The 13,706-nt window shown below is 45.5% G+C and overlaps 1 protein-coding gene across 2 annotated transcripts in view; it reads left to right on the top strand.

The window, feature by feature from the left end:
* Positions 1-13,706, top strand: part of ACSBG1 (acyl-CoA synthetase bubblegum family member 1) — a 1,203,629-nt gene that overhangs the window by 269,065 nt on the left and 920,858 nt on the right. For both annotated transcript variants that reach the window (XM_069624414.1, XM_069624415.1), the window contains one exon: positions 506-586. In XM_069624414.1, the coding sequence (XP_069480515.1) occupies positions 517-586 (70 nt within the window). In that variant the 5' untranslated portion in view covers positions 506-516. The remainder of the gene's footprint in view (positions 1-505; positions 587-13,706) is intronic.

Below are 13,706 nucleotides of genomic sequence, written 5' to 3'. Positions count from 1 at the left end.
GCAATATGCGGTACAAATCCTAGTAACATAACGTAACATAACATAACATATCATACAGTACTTCATGTCAAATTACTCCTTCTAATCTCTTTAATAACAGGCAGTGCTGTTATCCAGCGTAATGGCACTCCCTGTATTGACCGTGTAAGTCTTATGGGTTGCCAAATCCATGTGATTGCTTACCACATTGAGGTATTTTGTTGGCTTCATAAATTGTTTAGATGTCAGTTAAAGAGACTTTTACGTGTCTACTGCTCCGTCTTATTGGATAGCATGCTGGGTAAAAAGCATGTTCAAGTAAGAGCAGCTTGTATTGCTACAGCATATTAAATAGCTGTTATTGGTAGTGTTTTAGCATTTAATTTAACACGAGAAAACAAAGGGAGTCATGTGCTTTGGTACTAACCTCTCTCTTGTTTTCATGATTTTAATACATTATTAAACTGCTTGTACATGACCCATAATGAACATTTTTCTAAGAATCGTTTTTTTGGCGTTTCCACAGACCCTGAGATAATGTCAGCAGTATCTACTAATATTAAGCAAACAGCACAGATGAAGATGGAGATGGAAACAGAAACAGAAGGTGAGAAATAAACACTCTGGTTTAGAGAGTACCGATGCTATTTGGAGGTTGCCTGGGTGACTAGTCAAACATCTTCAGCACCCATCGTATTGAGAAATGTGGATTTTTGTATGTCACATCCCACAGGACATAGCAAGGGACTTAAAGCCCGACATTATGAGGCACAGTAACAGATGCCACATGGAGTCTTTTAGGTACCATGCTATTTCCCCACACATTTCCCTGTATTGTACCTGCTACTGTACTATTTGAAAGTTATTTTTTAATATTGCATCCATTTCCGAGGATTTCATAAGGGTCGGGGCTCTGTGATGTTATGGCTGGCCTGTAGGAAAATCTTGGAATTTTAAAATAGACTGATGTTTCTTACAGGCCCACAAGCTGTAATACAGTTTGCAGGCTCCAATAAGCCTCTTGGAAAAGCTCCAAAAATCCTTTAGGATGTTCTGCCTCTGGCTATGTTATATTTTTATGCTGATTAAGAAGATGGAGCCAGTGTTACAATGCTTTCATTTTATGAAATATTGAATCTGTCGGAATCAAGAACTCTGTATTTATTTATTAATTTATTTATAAAGCGCACAAGGCCCAAAGGCATCACAATTCCTATGAAAGAGCATATTGTTTACACGTTGACAATGTAGGACAGTCTAAATGGCTATACTGCTCTACATGTAGACTGTCCTACATTGGGTGTAGGCCAGTCTAGCCACGTAATAACTAGTATGATGTTTGCTTTACCCTAGATGCACAACACCCTTGATGAACAGCTACTGTGCTTCAAGGATATTGGGTAAAGTGTTATGACCTGGCTAGATTGGCCTACATGGAATGTAGACTAGTCTAGCCAGGTAACACTTATCATGTTTGCTTTACCCTTGGAGTACAGTTACTGTGCATCAAGGGCAAAGCAAATATGACACGATAGCACAATAATAACAATAACGTAGCTAGACAGCCTAGACACGTAATAACACTTGTCCTTGGCCTCAAGCCCAGGGATCATATCTATCCAGCACTGAAATCTCTGCACTGGCTCCCAGTGGCTGTGAGGATTAAGTAGTTCAAGACCCTCTGCATTGTCCACAAGGCCTTCTGGGGCCTGGGACCTCAATACCTCCAATAGTCTCTTCGTAAATATCTTCCTACTCGAGCTCTTCGCTCCTCCGCGTTCAACTCCCTCGGGGTCAGTCGCTTCTCCAAGCAACGAGTTGGCGGCAGATCTCTTTCTTTGACTGGGGCCTCCCTCTGGAACAGCCTCCCTGCCTCTCTGAAACCTGAGGAGAACCATCTCTGGTTCCGGAAGCACCTCAAGACTTTCCTCTTTGCTTCTGCCTTCTCGCTTCCTCTCCCCTGCTGAATTCCTGGCTGAAACTGAAACTGCACTGGTCACCTGGCTACCCTCTGAACTCGGGCCCAGGTCCCCTCCCCACCAGTTGCACACCTGCACTGCCCCCATGGCAAACCTGCACTTGGGTCTGTATCTGTAACCCTACAGTCGCATTACCTGCACTTTGGATACCTGCTCTCTGCACTTATCCTTTGACTTGCCACCAGCTGGCTGCACTTCTTTTATTGTTTGATCCCATGCACTGCACTGCCCCTCCCCTTTCCCCTTGCACGTTTCTCCATCCCTCTCCCCTGCACTTGCGCAATCTCAATGTCACCTGGCCTAGTAAGATCGTTGTCTCTGTCTTCCCTTTGTTCTCCCTCCCTTGCCTTGCTGCACCTTGAAACACTTGTGTATAGGCGAGTTATAAATGCCATATCATATCAAATCATATCATATAATGTTTGCTTTACCCCTGCGGCACAGTTACTGTGCATCACAATATAAAGCAAAGATGATAAGTGTTATTGCCTGAATAGACTGGCCTACATTAGTGGTGCCAGTCTCCATATACTTTCTTATTTTGGCATCTTATTTTTCACTTGGCATCAAGGTTAAAACAAACATAATAAGTGTTATTATGTGGCTAGACTATCATGCATTGAATAACAGTAATCATATTTTCTTTACTGTTCATGGCAAGTAAAAAATATCATGCCACATTAAGAAAATATATGCAGACAAGCACTACTAGTGCCAGTCTGCAAATACCTTATGTGGCATAGCATTTGTTATTTGGCATCAAAGGTAAATAAACATGATAAGTGATAAGTGTTATTATGTGGCTAGATTGAACTACATTAGTAGTGCCAGTCTGCATTTACTTTCTTAATGTGGCATGACTTGCCATGAATGGCAAAGCAAACCTGATAAGTGGTATTAAGTGGCTAGCTTGGCCTATGGTGTCAATGCACACTTTCTTTCTTTCTGTGGCATATTTTTTGTTTTTCACTTTGCATCAAGTGTACCGCTAACGTGATCAGTATATTACATGGGTAGACTGGCTAACATTGGTGGCTCCAATATAGCCATATATTCTTTGTGTGTCATGGAATTGTTGTACTTTGCATCAATGGTAAAAGCAAACATAAATGTGATTCTGTGGCACTTTCTTGGTATAGCCAGTCTGGATATACTATCTTTCTGTGGCGTGACATTTGTTTCTAGCTGGGAGTCCTTATATGGTAATACTGGCATGAATGGGTGCAGCATGCATGGACAATTATGGGCACAGCCAGAATGAACATGTTTTATATTCTGCCATATGTTTGACAAAACTGGCAAAGGCATCATGAAAATACAGTGGAACATTTTCCTGTGCACTGTTGGTGACGTGAATCTATTGTGGTTTTTCATGTGCTGCCATACCAACTGCGTGGCTTTTTACCCACTTTTTCACAGAAAGTGTTGTAATGTTGTAAAATGCACCATTTTAACCCATTCTTTGAAACATTCTTTTAAATATTTTTTGGGGAGGAGTGCCCCGGCAACCCCCCCTCCCCCTACTTTGGTTTGGGCACCCATGCTGTACTCTGTTGATCTCCCATATTAGGCATTATTTCAAAACCGTATGCATCTCCCACTGAGCAGTGAATAAAACTGGCCCTCTATACCTACAGGACAAGCTAAAACTCTACCACCCACCGCGCACTCTAAGATCAAGCTCCGCCCTCCTTTTAGTGATACCAAACACCAACTCAGTCAGGTTAGGAGGATCATCATTCACAGCCTTGACTCCCACTCTATGGAATTCTCTTCCAGCCCACATTCGAAACACTGAAGACAACCTGTCATTCCGCAAATTACTGAAAACATGGCTCTTCCCTTAAAGAATCAAAGCTTAGAGCAAATGGAATGAATAGCCACAACAAAGAAAAATCTAAGGTTGTTTGAACAAAGAAAATAAAAGAGCAAAGGGAGTCAATGGAACGGATAGAAAGACTAAAACAGATAGTGTAACTAAAACAGGATAGACGGAGTGAAACAGATAGAGTAAGTGAAATGGGTGGAATAGATGTAACAGATAGAATAGATGAAACGGATAGAGTAAATGGAACAGATTGAGTAGATGGAACGGATAGAGTAGATGGAACGGATAGAGTAGATGGAACTGATAGAGTGCATGGAACAGATGGAGTGGATGGAGCGGATGGAGTGGATGGAGCGGAAAGAGTGAGTGGAACGGATAGAGTGGATGGAACGAATAGAGTGGATGGAACGGATGGAGTGGATGAAGCGGATGGAGTGGATGAAGCGGATGGAGTGGATGAAGCGGATAGAGTGGATGAAACAGATGGAGTGGATGGAACTGATGAAGTGGATGGAGCAGATGGTGTAGATGGAGCAGATGAGGGATGGAACGAATGAGGGATGGAACGGATGAGGGGATAGAACCGATGAAGTGAATGGAATGGATGGAGTAGATAGAATAGATGAAGAGAATGGAACAGATGAAGTGGATGAATCGGACAAAGTGGATGGAAAGGATAGAGTAGATGGAACAGATGGAGTGGATAGAACGGATGAAGTGGATGTAGCGTATGAAGGGGATGGAACTGACTAGGTGGATGGAACTGACTAGGTGGATGGAACGCATGAAGTGGGTGAAACGGATGAAGTAGATGGAACGGATGAAGTAGATGGAATGGATGAAGTGGATGGAAAAGATGTAGTAGATGGAACGGATGAAGTGGATGGAACGGATGAAGTGAATGGAACGGATAAAGTGGATGGAACGGATGAGTGGATAGAACGGATGAAATAGATGGAACGGACCAAGTGGATGGAACGGACCAAGTAGATGGAACGGACGATGGAATAGAACGAATGGAAAGGATGGAGTGGGTGGATGGAGTGGATGGAGTGGATGTAATGGATGGAGTGATAGAGTGGATGGAGTGCGCAGAGAGGATTGAGTGGACGAAGTGGATGCAGTGGATCAAGTGGATGGAACGGATGAAATAGATGGAACGGACCAAGTGGATGGAACGGACCAAGTGGATGGAACGGACGAAGTAGATGGAACGGACGAAGTAGATGGAACGGATGAGGGATGGAACAGATTAGGAGATAGAACGGATGAAGTGAATGGAATCGATGGAGTGGATGGAATAAATTAACAGAATGGAACTGATGAACTGGATGGGATGGATGAAGTAGATGGAAATGATGGAGTAGATGGAACAGATAGAATGGACAGAATGGATAAATTGAATTGAACGGATGGAGTAGATGGAAAGGATGGAGTAGATGGAACGGATAGAATGGACAGAACGGATGAAGTAAATTGAACGAATGGAGTGGATGGAATAAATGAAGAGACTGGAATGGATGAAGTGGGTGGAACGGACTGAATGGGTGGAAGGGACGAAGTGAATGGAACGGACAAAGTGGATGAAATGGACGAAGTGGATGGAACAAACAAAGTGGATGGAACAGATGGAGTGGATGGAACAGATGGAGTGGATAGAACACATGGAGTGGATGGTACAGATGTAGTGGCTAGAACAGATGGAGTGGATAGAACGGATGGAGTGGATGGAACAGATGAAACGGTTGGAGTGGATGGAACGGATGGAGTGGATGGAACGAATGAAACGGATGAAACGGATGGAACGAATAGAATGGATGGAGTGGATGGAACGGACAGAGTGGATGGAACGGATGCAATGGATGGAACGGATGGAGTGGATGGAACGGATGGAACGGATGGAGTGGATGGAACGGATGGAGTGGATGGAACGGATGGAGTGGATGGAATGGATGGAACGGATGGAACGGATGGAACGGATGGAACGGATGGAGTGGATGGAGTGGATGGAATGGATGGAACGGATGGAGTGGATGGAATGGATGAAGTGGATGGAACGGATGAAGTGGATGGAATGGAGGAGGTGGATGGAACCGATGATGGAATAGAACGAATGGGAAGGGTGGATGGAGTGGATGGAGTGGATGGAATGGATGGAGTGATGGAGTGGATGGAGTGCAGAGAGTGGATTGAGTGGACGAAGTGGATGCAGTGGATGAAGTGGATGGAACGGATGAAGTGGATGGAACGGATGGAGTGGATAGAATGGATGGAGTGGATGGAACGGATGGAGTGGATAGAATGGATGGAGTGGATAGAATGGCGGACTGGATAGAGTGGATGGAACAAATGGATTGGATGTCACGGATGAAGTGGATGGAACGGATGAAGTGGATGAAACAGATAAAGTGTATAGAACCAATAGAGTGGATGGAACCGATAGAGTGGATGGAACGGATACAGTAGATGGAATGGATACAGTCGATGGAACAGTTAGAATCGATGGAACGGTTAGTGTGGATGGAACGTATCGAGTGGATGGAATAGATGAAGAGAATGGAACAGATGAAGAGAATGGAACAGATGAAGTTGATGGAATGGATGAAGTAGATGGAACGGATGGAACGGATGAAGTGGATGGAACGGATGAGGGGGTAGAATGGATGGAAAGGATGGAAATGATGGAGTGGCTAGAATGGACGGAGTGGGTAGAACAGACTGAGTGGATCAGACGAAGCGGACGGACTGGATTAAGTGGACGGAACGGACGAAGTGGATGGAACGGATGAAGTGGATGTAATGATGAAGTGGATGGAACAGATGAAGTAGATAGTACGGGTGAATGGAACAGATTGGAGTGGATGGAGTGGATGGAAAAGATAGAGTGGATGGAACGGATGAAGTGGATGGAATGGATAGAGTGGATGGAACGGATGGAGTGGATGAAGCGGATGGAGTAGATGAAGCTGATGGAGTGGATGAAGCAGATGGAGTGGATGAAACAGATGGAGTGGATGGAACTGATGAAGTGGATGGAGCAGATGGTGTGAATGGAGCGGATGCGAGATGGAACGGATGAGGGGATAGAACCAATGAAGTGAATGGAATGGATGGAGTATATAGAATAGATGAAGAGAATGGAACGGATGAAGTGGATGAATTGGACGAAGTGGATGGAAACGATAGAGTAGATGGAATGGATGGAGTGGGTAGAACAGATGAAGTGGATGGAGCGTATGAAGTGGATGGAACTGACTAGTTGGATGGAACGCATGAAGGGGATGGAACGGATGAAGTGAATGGAAAGGATGAAGTAGATGGAATGGATGAAGTGGATGGAACAGATTAAGTGGATTGAACAGATGTAGTAGATGGAACAGATGAAGTGAATGGAACGGATGAAGTGGATTGAATGGATGAAGTGAATGGAACGGATAAAGTGGATGGAACGGGTGAAGTGGATGGAACGGATTGAATAGATGGAACGGACCAAGTCGATGGAATGGACAAAGTGGATGGAACGGATGAGGGATGGAACAGATTAGGAGATAGAACGGATGAAGTGAATGGAATCGATGGAGTGGATGGAATAGATTAACAGAATTAAATGGATGAAGTGGATGGAACGGATGAAGTAGATGGAAATGATGGAGTAAATGGAATTGATAGAATGGACAGAATGGATGAATTAAATTGAACAGATGGATTAGATGGAAAGGATAGAATGGATGGAACGGATGAATGGAATTGAACGATGGAGTGGATGGAATAAATGAAGAGAATGGAACAGATGAAGTGGGTGGAACAGACTAAATGGGTGGAAGGGACGAAGTCGATGGAACGGACGAAGTGGATGAAACGGACGAAGTCGATGGAACAAACAAAGTGGATGGAATGGACAAAGCGGCTGGAACAGACAAAGTGGATGGAACAGACAAAGTGGATGGAACGGACAAAGTGGATGGAATGGATGAAGTGGATGGAACAGATGGAGTGGATGAAACAGATGGAGTGGATGAAACAGATGGAGTGGATGGAACAGATGGAGTGGATGGTACAAATGGAGTGGATAGAACGGATGGAGTGGATATAACGGATAGAGTGGATGGAACAGATGGAACAGATGGAGTGGATGGAATGGATGAAATGGATGAAATGGTTGGAACGGATGGAACGGATAGAACGGATAGAACAGATGGAGTGGATGGAACGGATAGAGTGGATGGAATGGATGGAACTGATGGACCGGATGGAGAGGATGGAACGGATGGAGTGGATGGAACGGATGGAGTGGATGGAGTGGATGGAATGGATGGAACAGATGGAGTGGATGGAATGGATGGAACGGATGGAACAGATGTAACGGATGGAGAGGATGGAACGGATGGAACGGATGGAACGGATGGAGTGGATGGAGTGGATGGAATGGATGGAACGGATGGAGAGGATGGAATAGATGAAGTGGATGGAAAGGAGGAGGTGGATGGAACGGATGAGGGAATAGAACGAATGGGAAGGATGGAGTGGATGGATGGAGTGGATGGAACGGATGGAGTGATGGAGTGGATGGAGTGGACAGAGTGGATTGAGTGGACGAAGTGGATGAAGTGGATGGAACAGATGAAGTGGATGGAACGGATGAAGTGGATGGAACGGATGGAGTGGACAGAACGGATGGAGTGGATGGAACGGATGGAGTGGATAGAATGGATGGAGTGGATAAAGTGGATGGAACAGACAGAGTGAATGGACTGGACAAAGTGGATGGAACGGATGAAGTGGATGGAACGGATGAAGTGGATGGAACAGATGAAGTGGATAGAACCGATAGAGTGGATGGAACCGATAGAGTAGATGGAACCGATAGAGTGGATGGAATGGATAGAGTGGATAGAGTGGATCGAATGGATCGGATGGAGAGGATGGAACGGATGGAGTGGATGGAACGGATGGAGTGGATGGAGTGGATGGAATGGATGGAACGGATGGAACAGATGTAACGGGTGAAGAGGATGGAACGGATGGAACGGATGGAGTGGACAGAGTGGATTGAGTGGACGAAGTGGATGAAGTGGATGGAACAGATGAAGTGGATGGAACGGATGAAGTGGATGGAACGGATGGAGTGGACAGAACGGATGGAGTGGATGGAACGGATGGAGTGGACAGAATGGATGGAGTGGATAAAGTGGATGGAACAGACAGAGTGAATGGACTGGACGAAGTGGATGGAACGGATAAAGTGGATGGAACAGATGAAGTGGATAGAACCGATAGAGTGGATGGAACCAATAGAGTAGATGGAACCGATAGAGTGGATGGAATGGATAGAGTGGATCGAATGGATACAGTCGAGTGTTTGGAATGGATAGAGTGGATCGAACGGATACAGTCGATTCAACGGAGAGAGTGGATGGAACAGTTAGAGTGGATGGAACGGATAGTGTCGATGGAACAGATCAAGTGGATGGAATAGATGAAGAGAATGAAACGGATGAAGAGAATGGAACAGATGAAGTTGATGTAATGGATGAAGTGGATGGAACGGATGAAGTGGATGAAACGGATGAAGTGGATGGAACGGATGAGGGGCTAGAACGGATGGAAGGATGGAAAGGATGGAAATGATGCAGTGGATGGAGTGGCCAGAACAGACGAAGTGGGTAGAACGGACAGAGAGGATCAGACGGAGCGGACAGAATGGATGAAGTGGACGGAATGGACGAAGTGGATGGAACGGACGAAGTGGCTGGAACGGATGAAGTGGCTGGAACGGATGAAGTGGATGGAACGGATGAAGTGGATGGAATGATGAAGTCGCTCGAACGGATGAAGTGGATGGAAGAGATGGATTGGATAGTATGGATGGAGTGGATAGAATGGCAGAGTGCATAGAGTGGATGGAACGGATGGAGTGGATGGAAAGGATGAAGTGGATGGAACAGATGAAGTGGATAGAACCGATAGAGTGGATGGAACCGATAGAGTGGATGGAACGGACACGGTCGATGGAACGGGTACAGTCGATGGAATGGATAGAGTGGATGCAGCGGTTAGAGTGGATGGAACGGTTAGTGTGGATGGAACTTATTGGGTGGATGGAATAGATGAAGAGAATGGAACGGATGAGGGGGTAGAATGGATGGAAAGGATGGAAATGATGGAGTGCATGGAGTGGCTAGAACGGACGGAGTGGGTAGAACGGACAGAGTGGATCAGACGGAACGGCCAGAACGGATGAAGTGGACGGAACAGACGAAGTGGATGAAACGGACGAAGTGGATGGAACAGATGAAGTGGATGGAACGGATAAAGTGGATGTAATGATGAAGTGGATGGAACGGATGAAGAAGATGGTACGGATGAATGGAACAGATTTCAGTGGATGGAAAAAATAGAGTGGCTGGAACGGATGAAGTGGACAGTACGGATGAAATAAATGGAATGGATAAAGTGGATGGAACGGATGAAGTGGATGGAACGGATGAAATAGATGGAACGGACCAAGTGGATGGAACGGATGAAGTGGATGGAACGGATGAAATAGATGGAACGGACCAAGTGGATGGAACGGATGAAGTGGATGGAACGGAAGAGGGATGGAACAGATGAGGAGATAGAACGGATGAAGTGAATGGAATGGATGGAGTGGATGAATAGATTAACAGAATGGAACGGATGAAGTGGATGGAACGGATGAAGTGGATGGAATGATGAAGTGGATGGAAAAGATGAAGTGGATGGATCGGATGAAGTGGATGTAATGATGAAGTGGATGGAACGGATGAAGTAGATGGTACGGATGAATGGAACAGATTTCAGTGGATGGAAAAGATAGAGTGGATGGAACGGATGAAGTGGACAGAACGGATGAAATGAATGGAACGGATAAAGTGGATGGAATAGATGAGGAGATAGAACAGATGAAGTGAATGGAATGGATGGAGTGGATGAATAGATTAACCGAATGGAACAGATGAAGTGGATTGAACGGATGAAGTGGATGGAATGATGAAGTGGATCGAACGGATGAAGTAGATGATACGGATGAATGGAACAGATAGGAGTGGATGGATTGGATGGAAAAGATAGAGTGGATGGAACGGATGAAGTGGACGGAACGGATGAAGTGAATAGAACGGATGAAATAGATGGAACGGACCAAGTGGATGGAACGTACAAAGTGGATGGAATGGATGAGGGATGGAACAGATGAGGAGATAGAATGGATGAAGTGAATGGAATGGATGGAGTGGATGGAATAGATTAACAGAATGGAACGGATGAACTGGATGGGATGGATGAAGTAGATGGAAATGATGGAGTGGATGGAACGGATGGAGTGGATGGAACGGATGAACGAATGAAACAGATGAAACAGATGGAATGGATAGAACGGATAGCACGGATGGAGTGGATGGAACGGATGGAGTGGATGGAATGGAAGGAGCGGATGGAACGGATGGAGTGGATGGAACGGATGGAACGGATCGAAAGGATGAAACGGATGGAACAGATGGAGTGGATGGAATGGATGGAACGGATGGAGTGGATGGAACCGATGAACTGGATGGAATGGATCAAATGGATAGAACGGATGAAGTGGATGGAACGGAGGAAGTGGATGGAACGGATGAGGGGATAAAATGGATGGGAAGGATGGAGTGGGTGGATGGAGTGGATGGAGTGGATGGAACCGATGGAGTTGATGGATTGGACAGAGTGGATGGAGTGGACGAAGTGGATGAAGTGGATGGAATGGATGAAGTGGATGTAAAGGATCGATTGGACAGAACAGATGGAGTGGATGGAACGGATGGAGCGGATAGAACGGATGGAGTGGATAGAATGGATGGAGTGGATAGAACGGCACAGTGGATCGAGTGGATGGAACAGATGGAGTGGATGGAACAGATGAAGTGGATAGAACCAATAGAACGGATGGAGCGGATAGAACGGATGTAGTGGATAGAATGGATGGAGTGGATAGAACGGCGGAGTGGATAGAGTGGATGGAACCGATAGAGTGGATTGAACAGATATAGTAGAGGGAATGGATACAGTCGATGGAATGGATAGAGTGGATGGAACGGTTAGAGTGGATGGAACGGTTAGTGTGGATGGAACTGATAGAGTGGATGGAATAGATGAAGAGAATCGAACGGATGAAGTAGATGGTACGGATGAATGGAACAGATTGGAGTGGATGGAGTGGATGGAAAAGATAGAGTGGGTGGAACGGATGAAGTGGACGGAACGAATGAAGTGGATGGAATGGATGAAGTGGATGGAACAGATGAAGTAGACGGAACGGGTGAATGGAATGGATTGGAGTGGATGGAGTGGATGGAAAAGATAGAGTGGATGAACGATAGAGTGGATGGAGTGGATGGAAAAGATGGAAAAAGAAGGGAAAGGATTGAAAGGATGGAAAGATTGGAACGGATGGAACAGATGGAGCGGATGGAATGGATGGAAAGGATGGAACAGATAGAACAGATAGAACGGATAGAACAGATGGAGTAGATGGAACGGATGGAGTGGATGAAGTGGATGGAACGGACGGAACGGATGGAAAAGGTGGATGAAGTGGATGGAAAGGATAGAGGGAATGCAGTGGGTGGAAAGGACAGAGTGGATGGAGTGGCTATATCTCTGTATATCTCTATATCTCCTATTATGCTATGAATATGCTATGTACCTGTATCCCCATTTTATCTGTATCACATGTTTACCCTACCCATTCTGTCGCTTTATATACGTATGCCGCTATGTACGCCCCCTGTCCTGGTCTCGTGTTGGTCGCAGGTGCTTTACTGATAACCACCATATCACACTACTACGTTTACTCTCTCCTATACACCATCATTCAACTGGAACATAGCTAGACTATAACACATTCGGCCTAGCTGTTCTCATACTAACATGACCCCACAAACACCTCATCATCCTAATAAAACACAGCTAGCTGAGCACATACCGGCTAGCTTAAGCGTCTCCTCAGGCCTAACACAGCCAGAACTCAGTCTGGATGTCCACCCTCCAGACTGAACACATCCAACTGATTTCCTCAGCAACACACCTACCGCTAAGAAGCAGCTATCATGCAACAACCACACCAGCTGTGCATATCCGGTGCACCCACGCACCATACAACACTCTCTCGCTCTCTCTCTCTCTCTACTGACTTGAACTGCGGTTCCCGAGGGCGTTCAACCTACCAGCGCTTTGAGGTCATACCAATGATACATAAGGCGCTATATAAATGCCAAGTAACATAACATAACATAACAGAGCATACATGTTTGCCCCTCCAGTTCAAAAATTCACCAATCGCCACTGGGAAGGAGGAGTACATAAGGGTTTGGAAGGAAAACAGCAGAAGGGGAAAGAAGGAGATCATCAGAGTATGGAAGAAAAGGAGCACATGAGGTGGGAAGGGGGAGAGCAGCAGATGGCGGAAGTAGGAGAACAGTAGAGTGTGGAATTAGAAGAAAATGTGAGGTTCGAAGGAAGAGAACAGCAGGGGTTGAAATGAGAAAAACAAAAGGTGTTCACAGGAGAACAGCAAGGGTCGGAAGTGCTTCCTGAAGAGAATAATTCAGAGGCAGCTAGAAAACAGGAGGAAAATGTGAGTACTAGTTAGAGAGGGAATGTACAAGAGAGCATGGATTGACCAATGCAGGGGTGAATACTTGATCTGAAGTGAATGAGCCCAGAATTGGAGGAGGAACAAGCAAGTAGCACAGCATTGAGAAGGTCCAGGACCAGTGCAGGTAGGATCCTCAAATGCTCCACCTGCGGAGCCTGGGACAGAAGCCCAGGGTGGTCTTCCCTGACCACTCATGTCAACTAAAGCTACTGCTACACAGTGAGGCTGAGACACAGCAGTGGCTGGAGGTTGTAGCTTTCCAGCAACA

The sequence above is a fragment of the Ambystoma mexicanum genome, chromosome 11 (assembly GCF_040938575.1).
Source record: "Ambystoma mexicanum isolate Mex_15411 chromosome 11, UKY_AmexF1_1, whole genome shotgun sequence".
In the NCBI taxonomy this organism is placed as follows: Eukaryota; Metazoa; Chordata; class Amphibia; order Caudata; family Ambystomatidae; genus Ambystoma; species Ambystoma mexicanum.
This window is presented reverse-complemented; position numbering and strand designations above follow the sequence as displayed.